Source organism: Moschus berezovskii, chromosome 18, assembly GCF_049115385.1.
Source record: "Moschus berezovskii isolate FMDL1 chromosome 18, NW_MosBer_1.0, whole genome shotgun sequence".
Lineage (NCBI taxonomy): Eukaryota > Metazoa > Chordata > Mammalia > Artiodactyla > Moschidae > Moschus > Moschus berezovskii.
This window is the reverse complement of record NC_142477.1, coordinates 20,500,758-20,526,818: the sequence shown is the minus strand read 5'-3', so window position 1 is coordinate 20,526,818 and position 26,061 is coordinate 20,500,758. Positions and strand designations below refer to the sequence as shown.

General features: G+C 45.1%; 1 protein-coding gene across 2 annotated transcripts in view; it reads left to right on the top strand.

Moving 5' to 3' along the window:
- RETREG1 (reticulophagy regulator 1) overlaps positions 1-26,061 on the top strand; it is a 168,552-nt gene that overhangs the window by 112,466 nt on the left and 30,025 nt on the right. The window contains exon 1 of one of the 2 annotated variants that reach the window (XM_088827638.1): positions 6,539-7,071. The exons of the other annotated variant lie outside the window; for it this stretch is intronic. Within the exon in view, the coding sequence (XP_088683764.1) occupies positions 7,037-7,071 (35 nt within the window). The 5' untranslated portion in view covers positions 6,539-7,036. Of the gene's footprint in view, positions 1-6,538; positions 7,072-26,061 lie in introns of those variants that run through there. 2 annotated transcript variants of the gene reach the window in all.

The window sequence follows — 26,061 nt, the reverse complement described above, 5'->3', positions numbered from 1 at the left end:
ATGGCCCCACCCCCAGAAGGAGAAGGGGAAGGTGACTAAGGGTGGGACTGCTACTCCTGTGTTGTTTCAGGTTTGGGAAGTCTGGCGCTAGAGATCAACAACACTCAGGAGTCAGTTAGGGACTTCCTTGGTGGTCCACTGGTTAAGACTTGGCCTTCCAATGTATAGGATGCCAGTTCGATCCTTGGTCAGGGAGCTAAGAGGCTACATGCCTCAGGGCCCAAAAAGCAAAACATAAAACAGAAACCATATCGTATGTAGCAAATCCAATACTGACTCTAAAAATGATCCACACACACACACACACACAAAAAAAATCTTAAAAGTCAGTTAGAAGAGGGGAACCTAGAGACCAAGAAGGAACGTTGGGAGAAGTGAAGCTGAGCTCAGAAAGTGGAGTTTTGGAGCCCAGGATGGAGAGAGTGTTCAAGATCAAGGGAAGTGGGCAGCTGTCCGGCGTACTTGGTGGACACTAAGCCTTAGCTGCCTTTGAAGATTACTGTGTTACCCACGGTGGGGTCAGCAAGTGGGCTGTAACTGGTGAGGAATGAGTTGACCCCAGACCCTTGGTTCGGACTTTGGGCTTTAAGGGCAGAAGACAGAGATGTGAGACTAGAAGGAGGTGTGTGGTGAGCAGTGGGGTTTCTCGAAAAGGCCTGTGTATGTCTGTGGGCCAAGGAGAAAGTACACTTGGGAAGGGTCAGTAAGTGGCAGGAACCGGTGATACAAGCCAGAGACGAGAGGAGGGGAGGGAATCAAGAACTTGGGAGACAGCCTGCCCTGGAAGCAGTTGCTTACGGGCTCTTGTCTCCAGAGGCCGAAGGAAAGCAAGGATGGGAGAGGGTTTTAGGTAGAGAAAAGCAGAGGCCAAGATACAAAAGGAAAAAATGCTCAGTGGGCTCTTCTCAGTATTGTCCTGTTAATTACCTGTTGTCACTGGCACCCCTCTCCCTTCTGATTAAAAGTGATTCTGGAAATCTTTTTGAAACAAGTGGTAAGACACACACACACACACACCCACACACCCACACACACACCCACACACACTTTTGAAACAAGTGGTAAGACACACACACACACACACAGTTTGAAACAGGTGGTAAGACACACACACACACACACACTGTTTGAAACAAGTGGTAAGACACACACACACACTGTTTGAAACAAGTGGTAAGACACACACACACACACACACCCACACACACACACACCCCACCCCCACCCCAGCGGCAGCAGCAGTCATGCTAGAAAAAGTAAACAGAAACAAGTGAAATTAATTTTAATAACATTTTATTTAGCCAATATATCCAAAATATTATTATTCCAACTTGTAATCAATACACAAATTGGTAATGAGATACTTTACTTTCTTTTTTTCCTGTTCCCTTCTAAAATTCCAGACTGGTCTCATTTTCAGTGCTCAGAAGCCAGCTGCTGCTGGGAGCTATCCTGGTGGACCGTGCACTTCTGAAGGGGCCATACAGTTTGTAGCACTGAGTACTATTAAAAAAAATGTTTTTTTAATAGGTCTTGTTCTTAGCAGGTGACGTGGACTCTCTTTGACCAAACTCTAAGAAGGCTCCGCTAAGCTCTTTTTCACCTAGGCCCAGCCTGTGAGTATAACCTCAGTTCAGTTCAGTTCAGTTCAGTCGCTCAGTCGTGTCCGACTCTCTGCGACCCCATGAATCACAGCATGCCAGGCCTCCCTGTCCATCACCAACTCCCGGAGTTCACTCAGACTCAAGTCCACAGAGTCGGTGATGCCATCCAGCCATCTCATCCTCGGTCGTCCCCTTCTCCTCCCGCCCCCAACCCTTCCCAGCATCAGAGTCTTTTCCAGTGAGTCAACTCGTCGCATGAGTATAACCTCAGGAACCCCATTTTAGCAGGAAACTTGCCAAGTCACCTTATTGAGAATCCTCCACCCTTGGTATTTGATCACCTTTAATACCTAACCGATTCAATGGAGGTGAGTTTGCGTGAACTCTGGGAGTTGGTGATGGACAGGGAGGCCTGGCATGCTGTGATTCATGGGGTCACAAAGAGTTGGACACGACTGAGCAACTGAACTGAACTGAATGGAACTGAATACCTAACCAAGGGCTTTCCTCGTAGCTCAGTCAGTAAAGAATCCCCCTGCAATGCAGAAGACCCAGGTTTGATTCCTGGGTCAGGAAGATCCCCTGGAGAAGGGGATGGAAACCTACTCCAGTGTTCTTGGCCTGGAGAATCCCATGGACAGAGGAGCATAGCAGGCTGCAGTCCATGGGGTTGCAAGAGTTGGGCACCTACCAATACCTAACCAAATCCCTCATGTCTCATCACCTGGCCAGCTTTCAGCAAGAATTCAGCAAGGTCAGTGCAGCAAAGAGGCAGCCTACCCCTCTTAGTAATTTTCTGTCTACCAATGACAACCACCTTCTCCCACCACCACCACCACCATTTCTTAGCCATTCATCCTAATATTACCCAGTAACTTCCAGGAGAGGGAGGTTCCCTCCTCTTGACTCTAAAAGTTCCAGAGTCTCGGTCCACACTGCTATAGGAGTGATGGGGAAAACAAAGCTCTTAGACCAGTGATTGTGTGGAGAGAAAAAGTGCATTAAGAAAAGTGGACAGGGACATCCCTGGTGGTCCAGTGGTTAAGAATCTGCCTTGTAATACAGGGATACCCATTTGATCCCTGGTCAGGGAGCGACTTCACTTTCACTTTTCACTTTCATGCATTGGAGAAGGAAATGGCAACCCACTCCAGTGTTCTTGCCTGGAGAATCCCAGGGACGGGGGAACCTGGTGGGCTGCTGTCTATGGGGTTGCACAGAGTCGGACATGACTGAAGCAACTTAGCAGCAGTAGCAGCAGCAGCAGGGAACTAAGATCCAACGTGCCGCAGAGCAACTAAGGCCAAGTGCCGAAGCTAGAGAAGCCCATACACCGCAACGGGGACACAGTGCATCCGAAACTTTAAAAAAATTTTTTTAAAAAGAAAAGTGGACATTTAGCTTTGAAATGGCATTTATTTTCTTAGGCCATAATACTGTGTGATTAAACAGCAAGAGAAAATGGAAATGTTCACTTAAAATATACTACTAAAATTAAACACATACGAATTTCGAAAGAGTATGGGTGTAAGAGAACTTGAACTGTACACGTGTCTGGCCGTCTGGGTGCCCTTTTGCCGGAATGAGAGGCTCTGCCATCTGTTCAGCCGGAGGAATGAGAAGAGCCCTCAGGACTGGAGGCTGTTGCTGGCTCTGACCCCAGCAGCTCACCTCACTGCTGGGCCCCAGTTCCAGCGTCTGCTGGGCCCCAGTTGGATGGCTTTCGTGGCCCTTTGGGGTCTTTCCCATGTCTGTGTTCTGTGAGTCCTTAAATTCAGGCGCCCAGTAGATTTCGCATTGGTGATGACGAGGGGACCTGGGCATCCTAATCCTCTGCAGGACCGCAGGTGTCTTTTGGGGCGAGGAAGCCATACCGAAAGGGGAGTTTACAGTTGGAGCACGAAATTAAAAAATGCACGGAGGAGTGCTTAAAGGAAGTATTGTTAAAGGAAATTAAAGAAGATATTTTATGGTAGTGATGAGTGATTCACCTCTCACACCGATCAGTTAATTGTCCTTTAAAACTGAGAGACTGGTTTCAGGGATCTACTGGTCAGTTCTGTAGTCATCCACAGCTGAGTTCAGCAACAACTGTACACAGATATTCAAGAAATTAGTACAAGAGGAACTTTTAAGAATAAAAAAAAAAAGGTAAAAATTAATGAGATAGAATTGTTAGAACTGAGAATTAGAACATAGAATTAGCATTGTGGTTGATCAAGGGAAATAGTCGCCTGGATAATATTCTCATGAATTTTTCATTTCACTGGACCCGGAATTTCTAACACAGCACATTGCTCCAATCCTGGGAGGCTCGGGCATACCCTGATCTTCAGAACTCTGCTTATGATTGTTTGCTTCCAAGGTCAACAGTATTTGAGTTATGTATTTGAGTAACTGCAGCAACTTACTCTTAGCCTTTGAAGTCTAAAACTTTAGGTCTTGTGTGGAATACTAAAGGATTGTCTTGAATTGCAACATGCCTGTATCACAAAATAGCTAATACTCCTCAAAGAAAGTAGATAATATTTGTTTCCCCTCTTCATTTTTTTTAATACTCTAGAAATCACTTCAGAGACTTGTGAATGTTAAGTGTACATTGAATATAGAGATATTGCTGGGATTAGCTATGACTAATCCTTAGACGATGGAACACATTTTAAAAAGTGTACCATTTTACATATACACAATGGAATATTACTCAGCTATTTGAAAAAATTCATTTGAATCAGTTCTAATGAGGTGGATGAAACTGGAGCCTATTATACAGAGTGAAGTAAGTCAGAAAAGAAAAATACCAATACAGTATATTAAGGCATATATATATGTGGAATTTAGAAAGATGGTAACGACGACCCTGTATGTGAGACAGCAAAAGAGACACAGATGTAAAGAACAGACTTTTGGACTCTGGGGGAGAAGGTGATGGTGGGATGATTTGAGAGAACAGCATTGAAACATGTATATTACCATATGTGAAACAGACCGCCAGTCCAAGTTCGATGCATGAAACGGGGCACTCAAAGCCAGTGCACTGGGACATCCCAGAGGGATGGGATGGGGAGGGAGGTGGGAAAGGGGTTCGGGATGGTAGACACATGTACACCCGTGGCTGACTCATGGCATTGTATGGCAGAAACCACCACAGTATTGTGGGGTAATTAGCCTCCAAGTAGAATAAATTAATTAATTTAAAATATAATGAATACTAAAAAAAAGTGTAACATTTTGTTTCTTTTATTTTTAAAATTAATTTTTATTGGCATATAGTTGGTTTACAATGTTATGTTAGCTTCAGGTGTACAGCAAGGTGAATCAGTTATACATATATCCACTCTTTTTTAGATTATTTTCCTATATAGGTCATTACAGAGTATTGAGCTGAGGTCCCTGTGCTACGCAGTGGGTTTTATTAGTTATCTGTTTTACGTATAGTAGTGTGTATATGGGGCGTCCCAGGTGATGCTCGTGGTAAAGAACCTGCCTGCCAGTGCAGAAGACGTGAGAGACGTGGGTTTGATCCCTGGGTCAGGAGGATCCCCTGGAGGAGGGCACAGCAACCCGCTTCAGTGTTCTTGCCTGGAGAATCCCATGGACACAGGAGCCTGGCGGGCTACAGTCCATCGTCTCACAGAGTCAGACAGGACTGAAGTGACTTAGCACACGTGTGCTCAGCGTGTATAGGTCAGTCCTAATCACCCCACTTTGCCCCTTCCCCCTTCCCCTTTGGTAACTATAGCTTGTTTTCTGCGTCTGTGACTATTTCTGTTTTGTGAATAAGTTCATTTGTACAATTTTTTTAGGCTTCATATTTAAGTGATATCATATGAGACTTGTCTTTTTCTGTCTGACGTACTTCGCTCACTATGACAATCTTTAGGTCCATCCATCTTGCTGCAAATGGCATTATTTCATTATTTTGTATGGCTGTGTAATAACTCCGTTGTATATATGTACCACATCTACTTTACTCATTCGTCTGTAGATGACATTTAGGTCATGTCCTAAATGCGGTTGTTTACATGGCTATTGTAAATAGTGCTGCAGTGAACATTGGGGTGCATTCACCTGAGGAAAATATATTGTTTCTTAATAATTAGATCTTACTTATAGCCTTACTTGGCTAACCAGGAAAAGAAGTGATTTCAAGTTTCTGTGCAAAGCTTTCAGGTTACATTTCTAAAGGGATCTCGATAATGTTTTGCCCAGCTCTTTTGAAAGCAGGACGAAGTCATTTTTGTCCGGCTCTTAAAAGTTGTAGCGAATGAGGGTACCAGGTGATTGATGACCTGTGTATGATAATGGGGGCTTCCTAGGTGGCGCTGGTGGTAAAGAACCTGCCTGCCAATGCAGGAGATGTAAGAGACATGGGTTCCTTCCCTGGGTCGGGAAGATCCCCTGGCGGAAGGTATAGCGACCCACTCCAGTATTCTTGCCTGGAGAATCCCATGGACAGAGGAGCCTGGCGGGCTACGGTCCACGAGGAACAAAGAGTCAGACACGCCTGAAGCCACTTGGCACGCACTCATGCACGTGATGAGGGGCCAGGCTATCAGAACATCTCAGGCCAACAGCTCAGCCACGTTCCAATGTCAGGCTGCTCCCCGATGACAGAGGGAGGCCCCTCCGAAGAAGCCCTGTTGCCCAAAGGAACTCACAGGCTCGTGTTTGTGTGCTTACTTCTGAGTTGAGAAATCTAGATGACCCAAAGGAAGATTTTCTTGCAAAACAGTACTGCTCCAAACACAACTGTTTATCAGTATCTCCCCCTCACCCCCACCCTGACCCTTTTGTGTGTGAGTGTGTGTATGTGTGTGAGAAGTGATTTTTTTGCTGAGTGGCTAAGTGTTTCCAGAACAAACAAGCCTCTCGGCTCTTGCAGTCCTGCCCATCTGCTCTCCGCCCTCCAGCCCCTCCTGTGAGCTGGAGATCTGATAGCCCAGGCTGAAGTGTGAAGCTCCCGGTGGCCACGCCGCCCTTCGGGGGCTGCCTTGTCAATGCCAGGAAAAAAAAAGAAACAACAGGAAAGAGAAAGGGTAGGCTGGCTTCGGTGAAGTCATCCCAGTAAAGGTTAATAGCTGGGCGGTGACACCTCCTCACAGGACTGGAGCAAAAATGCTGGGCAGCCAGGCAGCGCTTTGCTCCCAGCTGCCTGTCACAGTACTGGGAGTAAGAGGTGACCTGTTTATATTTAGAAGGGGACAGTCCTAATAACCCGGCTCCCAGCTTCATTCAAGTCAGGCCGGCACTTCGGAAGTTTGTAAACACCTACTTCTGAGTAGGGGAGGAGTGATTTTCTCCAAAAAGGAAAGAACTTCACTACTGGGTTTTTTTCCCCCTCCTGATAATCATCATCAGTACAGAGAAGAAACTGCTATAGCACAGAAGGGCTGCAGCTTTCTCCACTTGGTTATTATTTTTAGAGGGCAGAAATGCCTGAAGGTGAAGACTTTGGACCAGGCAAAAGGTAATAATGATCTATGTTTACTTTTTCCTCGAGTCTCTTTCCTTTGCTTGTTATCTTTTCTTTAAAAAAAAATTATGACTAATTTAAAAGGTAGTTGAAATTAAAATTTAAAAAGGAGTGTAAATCCTTTCATTCCAGGAAAGGGAATTTTCTTTAGCACGAAGAGAGAGACCTAAAATTAACATAATATACCCTTAGAAACATATGCCAATAAGCAGTTTTCTTGAATGAGGAAGGGACAGCCTGAAATTATCAAAAAGTGCTTCTTCCTACACCCCGTAAAGTCTACTTGGGGTTTTTTGATGTTTCATTTTTAACTTTAGGTGGTAGTTGTTAGAAATTTAAGCTAGTGAACATTTTGCAAAAATGCTTGCATTTTAAAGACTTGTTGAATATTTCTAAAAGTTAACTATTAGATCAACATACCCATTTTGATATTAAACAGTTTTTTTTTAAACTGAACTTCTCTTCTTTGAAAATATAATCATTGGGGCCCCCATATGCAGTACATTAACCGAATATTTTATTAATATTTGGCTCTGAGAAGGGGTATAGAGATGGGAAAGGAAGCAGGCAGTTATTCCTATTAATATGAACATAACTTGTGTCCATACTGAAAGGTTCCATTTCTAGCCCCACTGCACTGTTTTTTTTTTTTTAATTTTATTGGAGGCAAATTACTTTACATTAATATATTGGTTGGTTTTGCCATATATTGACACGAATCTGCCCCTGGTGTACATGTGTTCCCCCTCTTGAACCCCCCTCCCACCTCCCTCTTCCCCATACCCTCCCTCCAGGTCATCCCCGTGCACCAGCCCCAAGCATCCTGTATCATGCGAAGAACCTGGACTGTTGATTCATTTCACATATGATAATATACATGCTACAATGCCATTCTCCCAAATCATCCCACCTTCACCCTCTCCCACAGAGTCCCAAAGTGCCCACTGCACTGTTAACAAAATCTGTATGAATGGGTGTCATTGGAATTCTGATTCCGGTCATTGAAATTCATATGTGAAAAAGTAGAAAGAAACTTGTTTTAAAGAAGGACGAGGTTATTGCCAATCGTCAAAAAAAGTGGAAACTGGTAAATCTCTAGGAATAAGGATTAACACAGTGTTGTTTTTTGTCATTGTATGAGCATCCCTTTTCAGCCATAGTTGTATGATTGGGGGTGTGTGTGTGTGTGTGTGTGTATGGACTATAATATAGCTGTTATCATGTCCTTAAAAGCTACTTTTGTCTTTAGTTTTCTAGTTTTCATTTTCTTCCAGATTCCTTCTCAGTCCCTAAGAGGGGACGTGAAATTCACATTTAATTGCCTATTGAAAGAGATTTCTCTATAAAATGAGACATCAAATCAAGTGCTTGAAGATGACAGTCATACACGTGCCTAGATTTAGGACAGACTAATTGATTAAATAGTTGAGAAAATATTTTCAGAGACACTTAAATGTCACTTTCGGTTTGAGATGATGGGTGACCTAGCAGGATTGTATGTGTCCCCCTTTTGACATTTTAATATTTCTGAACGCAGGACTTTCCCTTTTTCACTTTACGTACATCATGGCATTCCTAATGACTCTACATAAATGTTTTGTACAGAACAGGCATTTTTAATAAATACTTGTGAATGGAATGTATTTATAAACCATTTGAACACTTGCAAGAAGTAGCTAGGGGGCCTGATCATTTCAGAGACTGAAGGGAGAGAGGCTTGGAAGAAATGTAATAAATCTTGCCTTAATGAAATGTAACATTCCCACAATTAAATTAAATCATAATTAATTGTGGTTAATTATAAATACTTTGAACTAGCAGTTTATGATGTAAACTAAACAAACATAAGTTTTTTTCTGAGAATGTTTTACTGGTTACAGGATAAACAGGCAAGAAGGGGAACCCTGTATATACAGTGCATGTATATCCCTTAATAATAATTATCACCAAAGACCAATGACTTGCGGAAAGTGAAAACGCCCTCACACTGCTCTGAAGTCGTGTACCCCTGCCTCTCCTTGTTTATTCTGCTGACGTGCTCTCAGCAGTTGGTGGTTTCTATAGAATATACTTTGCTTAGACTCATATGGTTTGTTTCTACCGTATCTGTGCAAGAGATTTAGAAAGGGCACCCCAGACAGAGGGGACATTTAGGGCCAGAAAGAAGTAAAATACTACACGAGAGGGAATTTTACTCTTGCTAAATTTGAGATGGAATGTCATTGGACATGCCCTTTGGTGTCACTCCTGAAAGAGAAATAGCTGTTGTTCAGTCTCGAATCTGCTGACAAAATGTGTTGTTGGCGCTTGATTGCGGCAGGTTCTGGGTGAGTCCCACATTTAGGGCTCCTTCATGTTGCTTAGTCTGATTTTGGAATTTGCTGAATGGCTCTATAGCTGGCAGTGAGCTCACCCTGAATTCCATCAGTGGAAAGCAAGCGAGGGGAGACTTTGTGAGGGTATCCGGATGCACGCTTAGGGCATCACACGGGCTGACTGCTGTGTGGCTGTGGTCCAGCGGGCCCGACGCACCGTTGAATGTCCACCAGTGGATTTCACGTGAACACAGCCACCGGGGGGCTGGGGAGGCAGGGGAGAGACCCTCCTCCTGGCCTTTTATCTCACTGCGTCGCCAGTCATAAGCCCTCTCAGTAAGAACCTCTGAAGACTCCACGCCAGTTTCAAGGTCAGGAGATGAGGGGAGAGGGTATGAGAGAAGGCCATTCCGATGCTGGGTGGGGAAGGCAGAAAGCCAGGTGTCAGCGCCAAAGGAGAAGGAAGGGAGGGCCATGGCCGGGGAGGCACACTGGGTCAAGAAATGCCAGGAGAGTCCTTCTTGAGCCGGGGGCTGGGCACTGCGTGGTCCCTTATCCCACCTCTCACCTCATTTGGGGCCCCATCCTGGAGGTAGCAGGCGGGCCCTGGGGTGTCTTCAGTAGCTCAGTGAGGTGTGTGTGAGAGGGATGCTTGTGGACAGGAGAACTGGTTTTCTGTTTTTCTGTTCCAACTGCCTCGAAGGGTGTGGACCCCAGGCCTCCCAGACTGAATTTTGAGTGTGTTTTATCATAGAAGCCCTTCCACAAGAGATCATTCTGTCCATGCGTCCCCTGGTTCACTTGGAGCGTGTTTAATCAAGCTGCATCTAAGCTGGTGGCTGTGCCAGGTATGATGGTTTGAGCCTCTGCTTTCATGGAGCACAGTCTGAATGGGGGTGATTGACTTCACAAGTTAAAAAAATCAGTAAAAAAAAATACTTCTGATAATAAGGGTTAGAATAAAATATAAGAGTGGTCCTGTGGGAGATGACCTGGTGGGCGTGTGGGGTGAGAGAGTCTTTAAGTAGGCCTGTCTGATGGAGTGCCCTAGGAGCTGAGATGCGAAGGGGTGGTCACGTGGGAGTGTAAGGTCCCCAGGAAGGAGACCCAGCTCGGGTCAAGATCCTGAGTGTGTGTGTGCTCAGTCGCTAAGTCGTGGCTGACTCTTTGCAACCCCATGGACTGCAGCAGGCCAGGCTCCTTGGACCCTGGGATTTCCCAGGCAAGAAAACTGAAGTGGGTTGCTATTTCCTCCTCCAGAGGGTCTTCCCGACCCAGGGGTTGAACCTGCCCTCATCTCCTGCATTGGTAGGTGAATTCTTTACCATTGAGCCACCTGGGAAGCCTGACACCCGTTAGAAGCAGACAGACAGGAAAAGAGAGCAGTGACTAGGAGAAGAGGGTTGGCCAAGTCCACAGCACCTCCTAGGCCTCGGCAGGGACTTGGATGGTCCTCAAGGGCATGAGAAGGTAGGGAAGGGTCTGAGGCAAGGGGCTGGGGGGCCTCCTAAATACTTGAGAGATGTCATGAGGTGATACATGCTTTCATGAATTGATCTCAGGACCTTAACATGGTTTCTGATTTCTCATAGAAATATGGATTCTGAAGGTAAAAATACTCATTTTAAGAACATATCTGAGTTTATAAGTTGGAATGAGAAAAGCCTCACAAAGAAGTCTGACCAGTACCCACCGTGCCCGCCCCCCCTCCACACAGCTCAAGCTTTGTTGAGTTGGGTTCCCTGAGCAAGGATATTTCAGCATTCGCAAGCCTGCCCAAGTCCTCGTGCTGCCTGCCGTTTGGTTTTGAAATAAGCACAGAGAGGTGAAGTTAAACGATAAAGGTCACACAGCCATTAAGTGAAGGAGTTGATGTGTGAAGGCAGGCAGCTGCCTCCTGCGTCTGTGCGGTCAGACACTTGCATTGTTATATGTGGTGACCCACAGTATGGGCTGGACACTTAGAAAGGCCAGTGTGGTCAGCACACGCAGAGAAAGGAGAGGGGTGGCTGGAGGTGGGAGGGGGAGGTGTTTAGGATCCCCTCACTGGGCCTTGTAGTCAGTGGTGTGTTGGTAAATGTTCAACAACCGGCTTTCTTCCTGTGGTGTAAATACAACCACTGTGGTCAATTTCAAACCACGCGCATGCGGTCCGTGAAAGTGGGGTTCAAAGGAGATTGGAAAAACTGGTTCTTGCAAACCTGCAAGGGTCAGCCGCAACGTACAAGGGGTGCAAGTGAAGTGAGTGAAAGTCGCTCAGTCGTGCCCGACTCCTGGCGATCCCACGGACTACACGGTCCATGGAGTTCTCCAGGCCTTTCCCTTCTACAGGGGATCTTCCCAACCCAGGGATCGAACCTGGGTCTCCCGCATTGCAGGTGGATTCTTTACTGACTGAGCTGTGAGGGAAGCCCAAGTCAGCCTTCCCTAGTAGTCAGTGGTGCAAGAATCAGCCTTTAATTCTGTTAAAAACTGCTCCATCTTCATTTCTATATCCTCAAGGCATACTGGACATTGAGGAAAGCTTTGTCAAAGGAATGAATGATTTCTTCCACCCTTTGATACGGTCGTGGAAAATATCTCTCAGGCATAGACAGTGTTTACCATTTTCAAAATCCTGCTTTGACCCAGCCAGGCTAATATTTGAAATTGATGAAGAGCTTGGAGAACAATGTGATCTGTCCTTGTTGCAAGAGACTGTGTTTAGTGGCGATGCCTTTACTCACCAGTTAGCAAACCGTTAACTTCCCAAACCCTCACGGCTCCCCAGTAAGCTTCTGGTGGTCAAGCCCCGTTGAAACTCATTTCTGTTTTATCTACACAGGGTAACTCATTCTCTGCAATCCTTAAAATGTGATGAAGGTGGCTTTGGTTTCCATTGCCAGAGGAGGGCTGCAGCTGTTGTGTGGCGGACTGCCGAGAGGCCTGTCCCCAGGCTGCTGCGAGAAGCTGTCCCTGACAGAGGGACTGTCCCCTCGTTCAGGCCACCCTTACTCCCAGCTTTTTGTCTCTTCATGGGAAAATCTGTGTCTGGAGCCACTCGGTGTCTCCTTACTGTAGAAATCGGATTCCCATAGACGGCATGGGAGGGCACAGACTCACCTGAGGACCAAAACTCATACACAAGGTTTTCCCACTAAAGATGTTATGACTATTCATTTGGGGAAACCAAAATCGTATTAGAGAAAAATGAATATAAAAAAGAAAGGATCCATCATAATCTTACTACCCTAAAAAAAAGAAAAAAGAGGATTGTTATATTCTGTCTCTTCTAGTACTTCCTTGGACAAGTTTTCTTGGCAAATTTACAATCATGTATTTTATACACAGTTTTGTATGTTGCTTCTTCCTCTTCTAAGCACCTCTCAATGGCATTTAAGATTTGGGGAACATTTTTTAATGCCTCAAAATACTCTCACCTTTGAATTTCTCCCATTTATTTAATATTACTCTGTTATTCAAGATTATTTTGTCATATATAAATGGGAGTAAGGTATACCACTTTAATTTTTCTCAGGGGGATGATTAGATCCAAGGGTAAGAAGTCTGAGTTGCCCATTTTCTAAGGCCTGGTTCCAGAAACTGTCCAAGTATCATTCCCACCGTGTCCTGCCGGTCAAGCAGTCAATCCCAGTTTGAAGGGAGAGGACATGAACCCCATTTTTCCTTGGGAAGAATGTCAGTAAATTTGGGGGGCTTTATTTTAAAACTTGTAGACAGGGAAAACTTGTTTACTTACTATTGATTTTTATAAAATGTTATCAGTTGTCATTTGAAAGGATATCAATGGTAAAAATTACAGTTTGGCTCCCTCTTCAGCTTTTAAAAAAAACTGCAGGCTAGTGACATCTCTTCCTAAGAGAGGAATGCTCCAGTGGTCTGGTCTCTTGGTAACTTTTTTATATAGAATAACTTCTTAGTTTGCTGATGCTCACATTTTTACACATAAACACTTAACTATTTTAACTCTTCTGTAGAGTGCAGACATGGTCTGTGCAATGATGCAAAGCTGTTTCCAGTTCTGGCTGCAAATCCCAACTTCACCAAAGACTAGCTGAGTGGCATCTTTGAATTTCATTTTGTTATCAATAAAATGGGGATAATAATACTTCCTTTATCAGTTTGTCTTATAGATGAAATATGGTAATCCACATTAAATATTTAGCTTTATAAGTGGCTCATTGTAAGCCCTCAAGAAATAGTTAATGATAATAATACTTGCATAGGTTATATACTTCCTTAGGCAGTACAGAATAGGTCACTTTTGCGTTAAAACACCTCAACCATCTGTGGTTTCATCCTTGTGAATGTTCTGATTGCTGGTCATGATCCGTGCCGAGGGTTTTCAATGTGTGTAATCCATCCAGTCTAGATGGTGGACTCAACCTTGGGTGTGTACAGAATCGGCCCATTCCTGTTTGGTTTGGTTGAGATGGTCGGTTTGGATAGGGCCACAACGGGGTGTGTGTTCAGTTCACATTGTTTTGATTCTCCCTGGGATTGATGTAACCCAGGTGAGCAAGTGTGTCATGCCCGGGACCTGTGTTGAGTCAGAGTACTTACTCTTTCTTGGAGGAACAAGGCTGTCTGCCCAATGCAGCCAACAGAGAACTGAGTGCCCAGCGGAGGGAGTTCACTGCACATGTCCCTTGTCTAAGCATGTGTATGGTAGTCACTCAGTTGTGTCTGACTCTTTGCTATCCTGGGCGGCAGCCCATCAGATTCCTTTGTTCATGGGATTCTTTAGGCAAGAATACTGGAGTGGGCTGCCATGCCCTCCTTCAGGTTATCTTCCAGGGATTGAACCCAGGCCTCCTGCACTGCAGGTAGATTCTTTACGATCTGAGCCACCAGACAAGCCAACTTGTCTAAGTGGTTTGCTTTAATCTTATGGGCACCATGATTCTTCTGAACGATTGTATTTCCATCTCTGAGTTAGCCATTTGCTGGTAAATCACAGCTCACTTCTAGATGGTATGTGGGACCCTCCAGATGTACTTCTATGTGTTCTTCTTCCCCTGGGCTCTTCTATTTCCTCTCCCATCAGGCGTTTTAGTCTTGTTCCTTTGTAGAGCCACAGGCCCCATGGCTGCAGGGGTTGTGTTCAAGGCATCCAGCTGAGAGGGTCAGTGGAGGTGAGGGCCACTGACGTCCATCCTGGGCTCCACCCCCAAGCCCTGTGCCCTGAAGTGACACTTCATATCCTGGAAAAAGGTGCACCGTTTTGTACAAATACAGCCTGTGGACTAACAGGCTCTGCTCCCTGAGCTGTTTATTTATCCCTCGTTCGCTATGTACTTTTATAAGTGACCTCAAATCATTTCTGGACCAGAGTGAGATAAAGTAATTACCTTTGCCATACACGAAGATGCTGTGAAGGGTTGAGGACAGGAAGAGAAGGGGACGACAGAGGATGAGATGGTGGGATGGCATCACCGACTCAGTGGACATGAGTTTGAGCAAACTCTGGGAGATAGCAAAGGACAGGGAAGCCTGGAGTGCCGCAGTCCATGGAGTCGCAAAGAGATGGACACAGCAACAGCAACGTGTATAAAGAAACAGAAACTGAAGTGTACCACTCACCTAGTTTAAACTGAAGCAAGGGGACAAAAAGGATTCAGTACTGGAGAAGGGCAGTTGTGGGTTGGGGTTAAGGGGAAAGAAATTCAGTGCCTCGATTTTGTGTTTGGGAAAATAGGGCATCCACTTGCAGTCTTTTAAAGGAAGGTTGCTTTGAAAATGAGAAGTTTTCTTCAGCAATCACATTGCTCTTTCAAATAAAATCAAGGGGTTTCAGTTGGTTTCTGGGGCTGGTTGGCCACATCACAGCCTAGGAAGAGTGTATAATAAGAACCAGCCCAAAGTCAGAGGAAAGACCTTCAGGTAGAAGTGAATTAAAACTCTGTTGATGTTTCTCCAGCTGTTCTTGTGAAACCACCAGTGAACTCTGAATAGGAAAATAAAAGTGACCTTCTGGGGGAGTCCTGGCTTCCGGTTCTTCAGCCAGAGTGACCTCACCTCTCCCATGTTTTGTGAGTGAGATGATCATTTAGGACGATTCTACCTGAGCCGTTCCTCCCTGTATATTTTTCTAATTTCTCTCTCATCCTCTCCTGCATCCGTTCTGTCTCTAATCTCTTTTCCCTGGTGCCTCCAACCCAGGAACTACCTTCTCACTCATGGGCCTCACCCACCTCTTCATCCCAAACTGCCAAAAGCCTGGATGAAGCAACACGTGGCAGTGCATCTTGGTCACACGCTGTCCCGTTGCAGACGTTGGGAAACAGTGGGGTAGGGAGTGTCCTGGCTGTTCCCGGAAGGCACACAGAAGCTCAGTGCTCAGGAGGACACACGTGGGACCCTTAGAAGGAGGCTCCCATGAGCCTTCCAGGCAGAACACGCTCCCCTACCCCCATCCCCCACACCACAGCCTCATTTCTGCAGGGTTGCCCTGCCCTGGGCGTGACTGTCACCCACTGGCACGGTGCCACGGAGGGCTATTAAAGATGCTACTCTGTGGATTCAGCAGCGTCTGGAGAGGGGTCACCAGCCCACATGGTCTTCCCTGGAAGGGGAGATACGGAACAAGGTGACAGAAGGGCTGAGGCCCCCACCTGCCTGCTCGTCTCCGTAACTCTGATTTCTGACGGGTTGCTGTGTTTCCAGGGTGGAGACTGGCTCCCCAGAGCTGGGCAGACACCCCCTTGTGGTGGTGCATCAGAGGCGTCAGCTTGTGATTACCAGCGAGATGCAGCCTCTTTGCTCGCTATAAACTGAACGAGCAGCCATGCACCAGTGTTATCCCGTGACTCAGGAAGGGACATCTCCTGATTGCTGTTTTAGTTGAACTTTGAGCAAGTGTCTTATTTTTTAAAAGAAAACAAGCCCATCTGTCAGGAGAGCGTTTTCACGTTGTGCCTGTAGAAATCATGCCTACAGACCCCGTCTTCAGAGAAGAGGTTGTGATTGTTGTTGTTAGTGGCTCAGTCGTATCCAACTCTTTGCGACCCCGTGGATTGTAACCCTCCAGGCTCCTCGGTCCATGGGATTTCCCAGGCAAGAATACTGGAGTGGGTTGCTATTTCCTTCTCCAGGGCATCTTCCCGACCCAGGGATCGAACCCGTGTTTCCAGCATTGGCAGGTAGATTCTTTACCGCTGAGCCACCAGGGAAGCCCAGAGAAGATGAGGGGATTACAGATGTCTTTCTATATTTTGGGGAATTATTAGCCTCTACTACTGGGAGTATTCTATGCAGAACTCATTAATTGTGTGGCATGAACGTGTTGGTCATTCAGTTGCATCCTACTCTTTGCGACCTCATGGACTATAACCCTCCAGGCTCCTCTGTCCATGGTATTCTCCAGGCAGCAGTATTGGAGTGGGTTGCCATTCCCTTCTCCAGGGAATCTTCCCAACCCAGAAGTTGAACCCAGGTCTCCTGCATTGTAGCTCCTGCTGTATGAGCTACCAGGGAAGCCCTTTATGTGGCATGTGTGTGTTTAAACGTGGCTCTCTTCTCTAAGAAATTAACTCAGTGTTTCTGGAGTAACTTGTTACATAAGTAGTAGATAACTTTTCTTCCAAAGTGATTAAAGTGAATATGAATTCTAAATAGTCATAGTTTCCCCACTTTGTAATACTATGAAAACTTCCTTTTAGAAGTGTTTGTATGAAGGAAGACTTGAGACGTAGGAATACACACATCAATAGATTATAAACCTAGACTTAATTGATTTGCTTGCTCAAACAAGAAGAGACTTGCTCAGTAAACTAAGATATGACAGACATTGGCAGCGACAATAAAGGAAGAAACAGAAAATCCCTTTTTGGGGCACAGCAGAGGGGAAGATAGGAGGCGGCTTGTTCCATAAGTGTTGAGGGTTTGGTGGCAAATGACTTCATTCTCTGTTGCCAACTCCTGTAAACTGGAAATGGTGCCTGGAGCTCTGACGGCGTTGTGAGGCCTCGTTGGGAAGACTCTAGAAAGAGTATGATGACAAATAAGCATGGTCTGCTGTACTTGGGGAGGGTAGAGTGGTTACGTGTATGAAGCCCACTGCACAAGGGTGAGGAGTCGGGGTTGGAGTTGGAGGGGCTGGGATCTAATCTTTGTTTATTTAGATAAACTTTGAAAGACCCTAAATGTTTTCAGTGGTGTTGACTTTTCCTCTCCATTAGATACCAGTGTTCTGAAGCTTAGCAGCTTCACCCAGGGAAAAGTCTGAAGATTAGATGCCTTTTGCTAAAACCTGGATAAACTTCTGGGGCAAGGACTATTTTAAGATCAGAGGACATTTTTCTCACTGTAATACTTGACAGGTCAAATCTGGCATTCAACAGCTTCAACCAGTAATATGACAAACTGTGTGCTTATATTTCATTAGCAAAAGGACTGTTTTGGTAACCACAGGCTTGAGAGGCTGGTGGGTTGGAGCTGAAAAGACCTGGGTTTAGATCCTGAGTGCTGCCACTTCTTGGTTGTGTCCCCCTTCTCATCTGGGAAATGGGGGCATTTAGTCCACCTTGTCAGATAGTTGCGAGGATTAGAGAAAATGTTATCAAGCTCCTAATGTAGTTCATAGGCTTCCCTGGTGGCTCAGAGGTAAAAAATCTGCCTCCCAAGGCAGAAGAGGCAAGAGATGGGGGTTCGATCCCTGGGTTGGGAAGATCCCTGGAGGTGGAAATGGTAACCCACTTCAGCATTCTTGCCTGGAGAATTCCATTGACAGAAGAGCCTGGCGGGCTACAGTCCATGGGGTTGCAGAGAGTCAGACATGAGTTAGTGACAACAACACGTAGTTCCTCGCAGTTTATATGTGCGCAATAAGTGGAAGGCGTCCTTGGACTAGAAGTCCTCTGAATGGTTCCTGGTTGGCTCGCTGAGCTAATCTGTGATCCCTGTCACCGCAATACCCAGAAGTTCAGTGAAGCCCTGAGGCCAAATCCACCCGCAGCCTGTTTTTAGAAATCAAATTTTCCTGGGACACACCACGCTCTTCCGTTTGCATGTTGTCTGTGGTTGCCCTCATGCCGTGAAGCAGAGTTGTGTATACAGACTGGCCAGCAGGGCCCAAATATTTGCTCTTTGGCCCTTTCCAGAACATGTTTATCTCCTCTACTCTAGGGTATAACAGCTTCCACTGTTTGCATCCTGCGTCATGTGTTTATTCTCAAATCTCTTAATGGCCATTGTTGTCACTAGTGTAATCACATAATTTTAATTATAAATTATAAGAAACTGATGAAGTAAGAGATCAAAGGGAGTATTGTTGTGGAAGAGTCTACTGGCTGTCTGCAAATCCTTGACTTCCTTTCCTTTGGTAATAAGAATCTCAGGTTCCAGCTGGAAGATGGCCACCAGCAATTTACGTACATTTCTTAGGCTCCCGTGCAGCCAGACATGGCCATGTGACTACATTCCAGCCAGTAGGAGGTGCTTGGAAGCTTCAAATACAACTTACAGGTCGTGATTTCAAAGGGAGAGGGGGTGCCTTCTGCTTCCATCCCATAGACCAGGGGATGGCTGTGTGATGTTGAGAATGTGGAGCAACAAGATGGAAAGAACCTGGGTCTTCAGCGTTACAGAGATCTGGTGTCCCTGAGGGAGAGAAGAAGTGCTCTCTGTTTAAACCCCTGTCACTCTGACATTTCACACGACAGGCAAACTTAATACATACAGCTGTTTATGAAAATTAAGTTAAATGTATTAGAATCAGTAAGGGCCAGTTACAAAGTAATAATACTTTTTTGAAAAAAGTGGACAAACAACTGAAAAGGTTGGTGGGAAAATAAGCATAAAAGTTGAGGATGATCCTATATGTGGGTTGTTTGACTTATTAAATTCTTGTTCCTCTGTAAATAAATGAAATGAGAAATTATGGGTAATTCACTGGGATGTGTTTTATGCCAGAACGCCAGTCTTGTTCCAAGCCCTAACTCAGCTGGCACATTTATAGTTCCCACAGAACATATGCAAGCATTAATGTCCCCTGGATAGAGTTGACTGACCCGCGAGTGTACTGCTTGGTTTGTCAGTCTCCAATCAGCATTCAGGTTCTACTCTGAGCCTAAGGATATTCATACCAACTTCTCATAAGCATGGCTGAGAATTAATCATCTACAGGAGCCCAGATAGGGCTTCCTGGTGGCTCAGTGGAAAGAATCTGCCTGCCTTCTGGGTCCAGGAAGATCCCCTGGAGAAAGAAATGGCAACCCACTCCAGTGTTATTGCCTGGAAAACCCCATGGACAGAGGAGCCCGAGTCCATGAGATTGCAAAGTTGGACACGACTTAGGGACTAAACAATAACAACAACACCTGGAATAGGGAAGTTATCTAATACTGAAAAAGCAGCTTAAAAGTGACCATAGTTTGCAACAGATAAAGATGGGCTGTGTTTGCTCTTTTAATCCCCACGATGAAAATCTGAGATAGGAAGTTTAATCACTCCCAGGTAATTAGGCCCTGACAGTAAGGATCTCCCATTGCTTCTGGAAAATTTGCCTTTGCCTTCTGACCCTCATCTCTGCATCTTCTGCTCAATGTTTCCAGTGAAATCAGAGGTCCTGCTTTGACCAGACACAGAATTTCGACTCACATGTTTTAGCAACTTTGGAAAAGAAAGATAACAAACCAGTGAAGGTTGGAGCCTTGGGGCCACCTCCAGGGTCCAGCTGACTGAGCCTGGCTTGCTGGCTGGAAGGGGCGTCTGCTCTGGCCTTGCAGTCCCCAGGGTCCGGCCCAGAAATCAGTAAAGGAAAGGTGAACCTTCCTTGTTATTCTGTCACTCAGTCGTGTCTGACTCCACGACCCCATGGAGTGCAACACGCCAGCCTTCCCTGTCTTTCACTATCTTCCGGAGTTTGCTCCAACTCGTGAAATTCTTTATATGGTTTTAGGTTTCTCCATCCTAGGACCACAGATATTGACAGTTTACATCTTTAATATCCTCAGGGCCTCAGAGAAGGGAAGCAGATGGGGCCCTCACAGCTTATTAGGAGGTCTGTTTGCTGGGACCCTCTCTTGGCCTGAGATCTGACACTTTGACATCAGTACTTGACGGGTCACTGATAGCTAATGGCGGAGATTCTTTTTCCCATCGGTATCACCGGGGGTGTGTTAAGGGATGTTGTCAGCTTTAAATAGTTCTCTCTAAAGTTAATGTCAGTTTCTAAATCGACTCTTTATAGTAGAGAATAAACGTTTATTTCATGAAAGTAGAGGACATATCCAGAGTTTTCCTGAGTTCAGGTAAACATGTGAATGGATTATAAAATCCTTGAACAGAAGGTGTCATTGATGATCTAATCCAGCTGTACTCAACCTGGAACCCTCTGAATCCCTGAGATATTTCAAAGGAGGCTAAATATTATCCAAAACCAGTTAATATCCAGTCTGGTCCAGCTCCTTAGTTTATAGAAACCTGAGTTCCTCCTGTGGAGTAGTCAGAATGGCTCTCTGGTGACTTCTGGGGTTGCTATGCCACTGATAGGTATATTATTATATTCCTGCATTCTTTAGCATAATTCATTAAAAGAACATTAATTTCATTTCCTCTTATGATTCCAAAGAGTCCCTTCATAACAGAGTTGATTCATTCTTGGCCTCTCAGGCTATATATTCAAAATAAACTTGATTTTTAAGTGAACCTAATCATATTCTTACCATCTGGGGTGTCTGGTGGTTATGCTATGTACAGGGATTGTTCAGACCATGTCAGTACTAGATAGTTTTGCTAAAAGGTACATAAATTAGAAGGTATAGGCTTTTGTTTATAACAAGAGAAGCAAAGGCATATATCTGTGTATAGAAGCAATTACCTTTTCTAGAACCCAACATTTTGATGAGCTATCTTTTCCATTTGTTAAAAATGCATGGCAGCATGAGCTAGTGGGAAAGAAAAGCGTGGGCATGATAAATTCAGTCCTGGTCAACATTCAGTTCTAAACGTAGACTGTCTTTCAAGACAACGATTCAAAGATCTCCCTCTCTCTTTCACTGCATATCTGTTCAAAATAGTCATCATTTTGTTTAATTATAGATGATTTTCTTTGACTGTCTGCCTCCAATGCTTTTATTTTGGCTGCGGTCAGTTCCCTGAAGACCCGTTATCTTTAAGGCTCTTACCAAGGATGATGAACTCTCAAGGAGCTCAGGATGAAATATTTAGCACCACTTTACTGATCTACTTAGGGCTTCTCTGATAGCTCAGTTGGTAAAGAATCCACCTGCAATGCAGGAGATCCTGGATCGACTCCTGGGTCAGGAAGATCCCCTGGAGAAAGGAAAGGCTACCCACTCCAGTATTCTGGCCTGAGAATTCCATGGACTGTATAGTCCATGGGGTCACAAAGAGTTGGACATGACCGAGCAACTTTCACTTTCACTTACTGATCTACTTAACTGGATGTCGACCACCCTGGGAATGTCCAGGCCCAGTTACATGCCGTGTCACAGTAGTCTTGTCCTTGTGGTTCTGGATGGTTCCACATGGGAAAAAGTGTTGAGGCAATCTGAGTGTGTGTTGGAAAAGAATTTTCTGACACAGAGCATTTCGGAAGGGGGTGAGTTTATTAAAAGCAAAAAGCAGAGATAATGAGGGTACTGCAAATGCAGTGTGCCAGCCTCCTGACAGACCACTTTTGGAGGGTTAGTCGCCAATTTTTATAGCTTCAAGACAAGGAAAATTCCTGCTGGAAGGCTGGCATTAGGTGATTGGTTCGGATGCCATAGGGTGACTTCAGGGGTGGGCATTTTTGCCTAATATGAGGCAGGAAGCCTGTTGGTGATGATCAAGGGGGCTTTTGGCAACAGTCACAAAGGGGCTCAGTCAGCTTCGGAGATGACCTTGGTTCTGGGCTCTGCTTCTGTGGCCTTGATTCAAGGCCTGGCACCTATGGCCTTGGGGCAGGACTCAACAAAAAGTAAACAATTAAGGTTGATCAAAGAGCTATTTCACCTTATTCAGGCTCTTATCAAGTCTATTTCATGTAACTATATTATAGTGTTGGGGAGGAAGACATTTTCCTCAACCCTTCTAGGTACTTCTGGCCGGTCTAAGAATTAAATTGCCATGAGATAGATTAACAGAACAAAATCGAACAGAAGTTTGTTAGCATGTGTATACTTGAGAGACACTCAGAAGAACTGAGTAACTGCCCACAATGGCCAAAACTTTCACCTTAACTACCATCTTTAGCTAAAGACACGGAGAATGTTGGGGGTAGTGGTTTCAGACTTTTAAGACTAGAAGGCAGTTGACATGGAACTAGAAAAACAAATGTTTGGGGACTTCCCTGATGGTCCAGTGCTTAAGACACCACACTCCCGGTGTAAGGGGCAAAAGTTCGATCCCTGATCAGGGAACTAGATCCCATGTGCCACAGCTAAGACCTGGCTGCTGCTGCTGAGTCACTTCAGTCATGTTAGACTCTGTGCGACCCCATAGACAGCAGCCCACCATGCTCCCCCATCCCTGGGATTCTCCACGCAAGAACACTGGAGTGGGTTGCCATTTCTTTCTCCAATGCAAGAAAGTGAAAAGTGAAAGTGAAGTCACTCAGTCGTGTCCGACCCTCAGCGACCCCATGGACTGCCACAGCCAAATAAATTTTAAAAAAGCAAGTTTGGTAAGTGAAGGTTGGCTGGGCCTGCAGAGCAATGGCACACAGAGTGGACTCTGATCTCTAGGCCTGCCGAGTTTCTCCCACCATACTCAGATCATGTTCTTTGCTGATATCCCTGATTCTCGCTTGGTTCCTGGAACAGGCCCTCTATCTACATTATTTTAGGCCTTTTAGGGAGAAGGTCAAAGTTTCTTCCTGAGTTTTTTGGGCCTTGGTTGTTTTCAGCTCAAAATAATCCACAATGTGGGGTGGCAAATTTTGCTCCCCTGCAATAGAGTACAAGCAGAACATGGGATCATAATACATTCTGTGTGTAGAAACATGAAGGCCCGTAGCATTTTACTGACTAGACAATCCAGTAAAGAGTGACCTAGAGGGAGAGGAGCAATGGGTATGGACATATTGGGCAAAGAGTGTGTTCGGATTTTTCCCATAACTTCTTATGGAAAAACTGGAATAAACTTTTTGGCCAATAACATGGGGCCTGAGCAAGCTGGGGAGGTGTGAACACACACTTTCCTAGGAGATCTGATTCAGTGTCGGTAGCTTCCTAGAAATGGCTACAATAATGGGCAAGCAGGTGTTCTCCAATATACTGGCTTGGCAGTTTACCCACCCGGAAATCGCTTGTGGCAGCCTTTAGATTCTCCTGAACACCATGGAAGGAATTTGCATCCTGGAGGCAGCCGTGAGTGTCTGCAAAGATGAAAGGGGACGGGGGAGATAGCAGGCACCTCTCTCACTGGCCTGAAGTTCAGCCTAGATCTTTCCAGTCTCCTTTATTTGCATCGAACTGCATTGCACAAGGGAATATGAATTTTTAAGAATAAGGTTTTCTAAGCAAATTATTATTGTGAATGCAAATGAAGTGTTGGGGGAACTCGTTAAATAAAGTGTTTGCAGGAACCCCTTCACTTTTCAGGTATAAAATGAACAATAACAGTTATCAAGGTGGTGAAAAATGCACTGAAGGTAACTCCTTTTTCGTTCATTACCAGCCAAATTCTTTTTTTTTTTTTTAACTTTTTATTTTGTATTGGGGTCTAGCTGATCAGCCAGTTAACAATGTTGTGATAGCTCAAGTGAACAGTAAGAGGACTCAGCCATACATATACACGTATCCATTCTTCTCCGTGTGGTGTTGGAAAAGACTCTTGAGAGGGCAGCCTGGCGTGCTGCAGTCCATGAGTTCGCAAAGAGTCGGACACAACTGAGCGGCTGAACTGAACTGATTCTTCTCCAAACTGCCCTCCCATCCTTGCTGGCACATAACCCTGTGCTACACAGTAGATCCACTTTAAGTATAGCAGCGTGTACGTGTCCATCCCAAACTCCCTCATTATCTCTTCCGCCCCATCCTTGCCCCACCCTGGCCCCTCACAACCTTTAAGTTCATTCTCTCAGTCTGTGAGTCTCTTTCTGTTTTATAAGTAAGTTCTTTTGTATTGTTTCTTTTCAGATTCCACCTATAAGGGATGTTGTATGCTATTTCTCCTTCTCTGTTTCAGCCAGATTCTTACTGCTGCTCTGTGTATGAGAAAGTAGGGGAAATACATTCCTGTAACAACTCTCTGAAAGCAGACAGGCTGTGTTAATTGCTTTTTAGAATTTTTGTTTTCCCGAAGAAGCTATCACTGGGAGAAATAAGTTCTTCTGAAGTTTGTCTTCATTCCACAGCATCAACAACCACTGCACCCCTTGCCCCGAGAAAACATGGCCCTCGGTAACCTGTGCCAGGTCTACCTCCCCTCACCCCCACCACATACTCCATTCTAGTTTGTGACAAACGCACCCCCACCTCCCGCCATGCTGCTGTTGGATATGACCTTGTACTCATTCACAACTAAAGCATGCAGTACTCACACAGCAGCTCATTGTTAAAAATCTGCTTTTGAGGGAGGCTGATGGCCAGTTTGGAGAAGGCAATGGCACCCCACTCCAGTACTCTTGCTTGGAAAATCCCATGGACTGAGGAGCCTGCTGGGCTGCAGTCCATGGGGTCGCTAAGAGTCGGACACAACTGAGCGACTTTACTTTCACTTGTCACTTTCATGCACTGGAGAAGGCAATGTCAACCCACTCCAGTGTTCTTGCCTGGAGAATCCCAGGGACGGGGGAGCCTGGTGGACTGCCGTCTATGGGGTTGCACAGAGTCGGACATGACTGAAGCGACTTAGCAGCAGCAGCAGCAGATGGCCAGTTTAGCAAGTAATAAGACATCATAATGCAACTCTCATTTTTCCTATGACTGGTAACAGTGATCTTGGTAGGGGCACATTCTTGTGAAGTGAAGTGAAGTCGCTCAGTCGTGTCTGACTGTTTGCGACCCCACGGACTGTAGCCTACCAGGCTCCTCCATCCATGGGATTTTCCAGGCAAGAGTACTGGAGTGGGTTGCCATTTCCTTCTCCACACATTGTTGTAGGAATCATCAACATTGTTTATTGACTTTCAAAAGAAAATAAACAGGAAATTCACTCTTTAAAGATCTAAGATGAGACTGGGCCCATGATTTAACAGTGTAGCATTTGTATATTTTTGTGTGTGTGGCTGTGCTGAGTCATCTTTGTTTTGTTTATTTATTTTTAAATGAAACAAAGATGAGTACTTTTAATGATGAAAGGTGCAATTCACAGAGAAGATAGACACCATAAACCATTAGACACCTAACAACAAAGAAACAAAGATATGCAAAGCAAAATCAGAAGAAATATAAGGGACAAGAAATATATAGATAATCATAGTGAGACATATTCTTCATTACAGTGCTTGGGCTTCTTCTGTGGTGGTGCTTGAGCTTAGTTGCCCCATGGCAGGTGGGATCTTAGTTCCCCAACCAGGAACCGAACCCGTGTCCCCTGCATTGGAAGGTGAATTCTTAACCACTGGCCCACCAGGAAAGTCCCAGCAGTGTAGCATTTTTAATAAATGTCTCAATGACGGATAGTCACTGACTTGCTGTTTGCCATATTCCAAGGTACCCCTTTAACACAAATGCTGCCAACAAATTCTTGAAACAAAATTGATGTTAATTGACCTTTA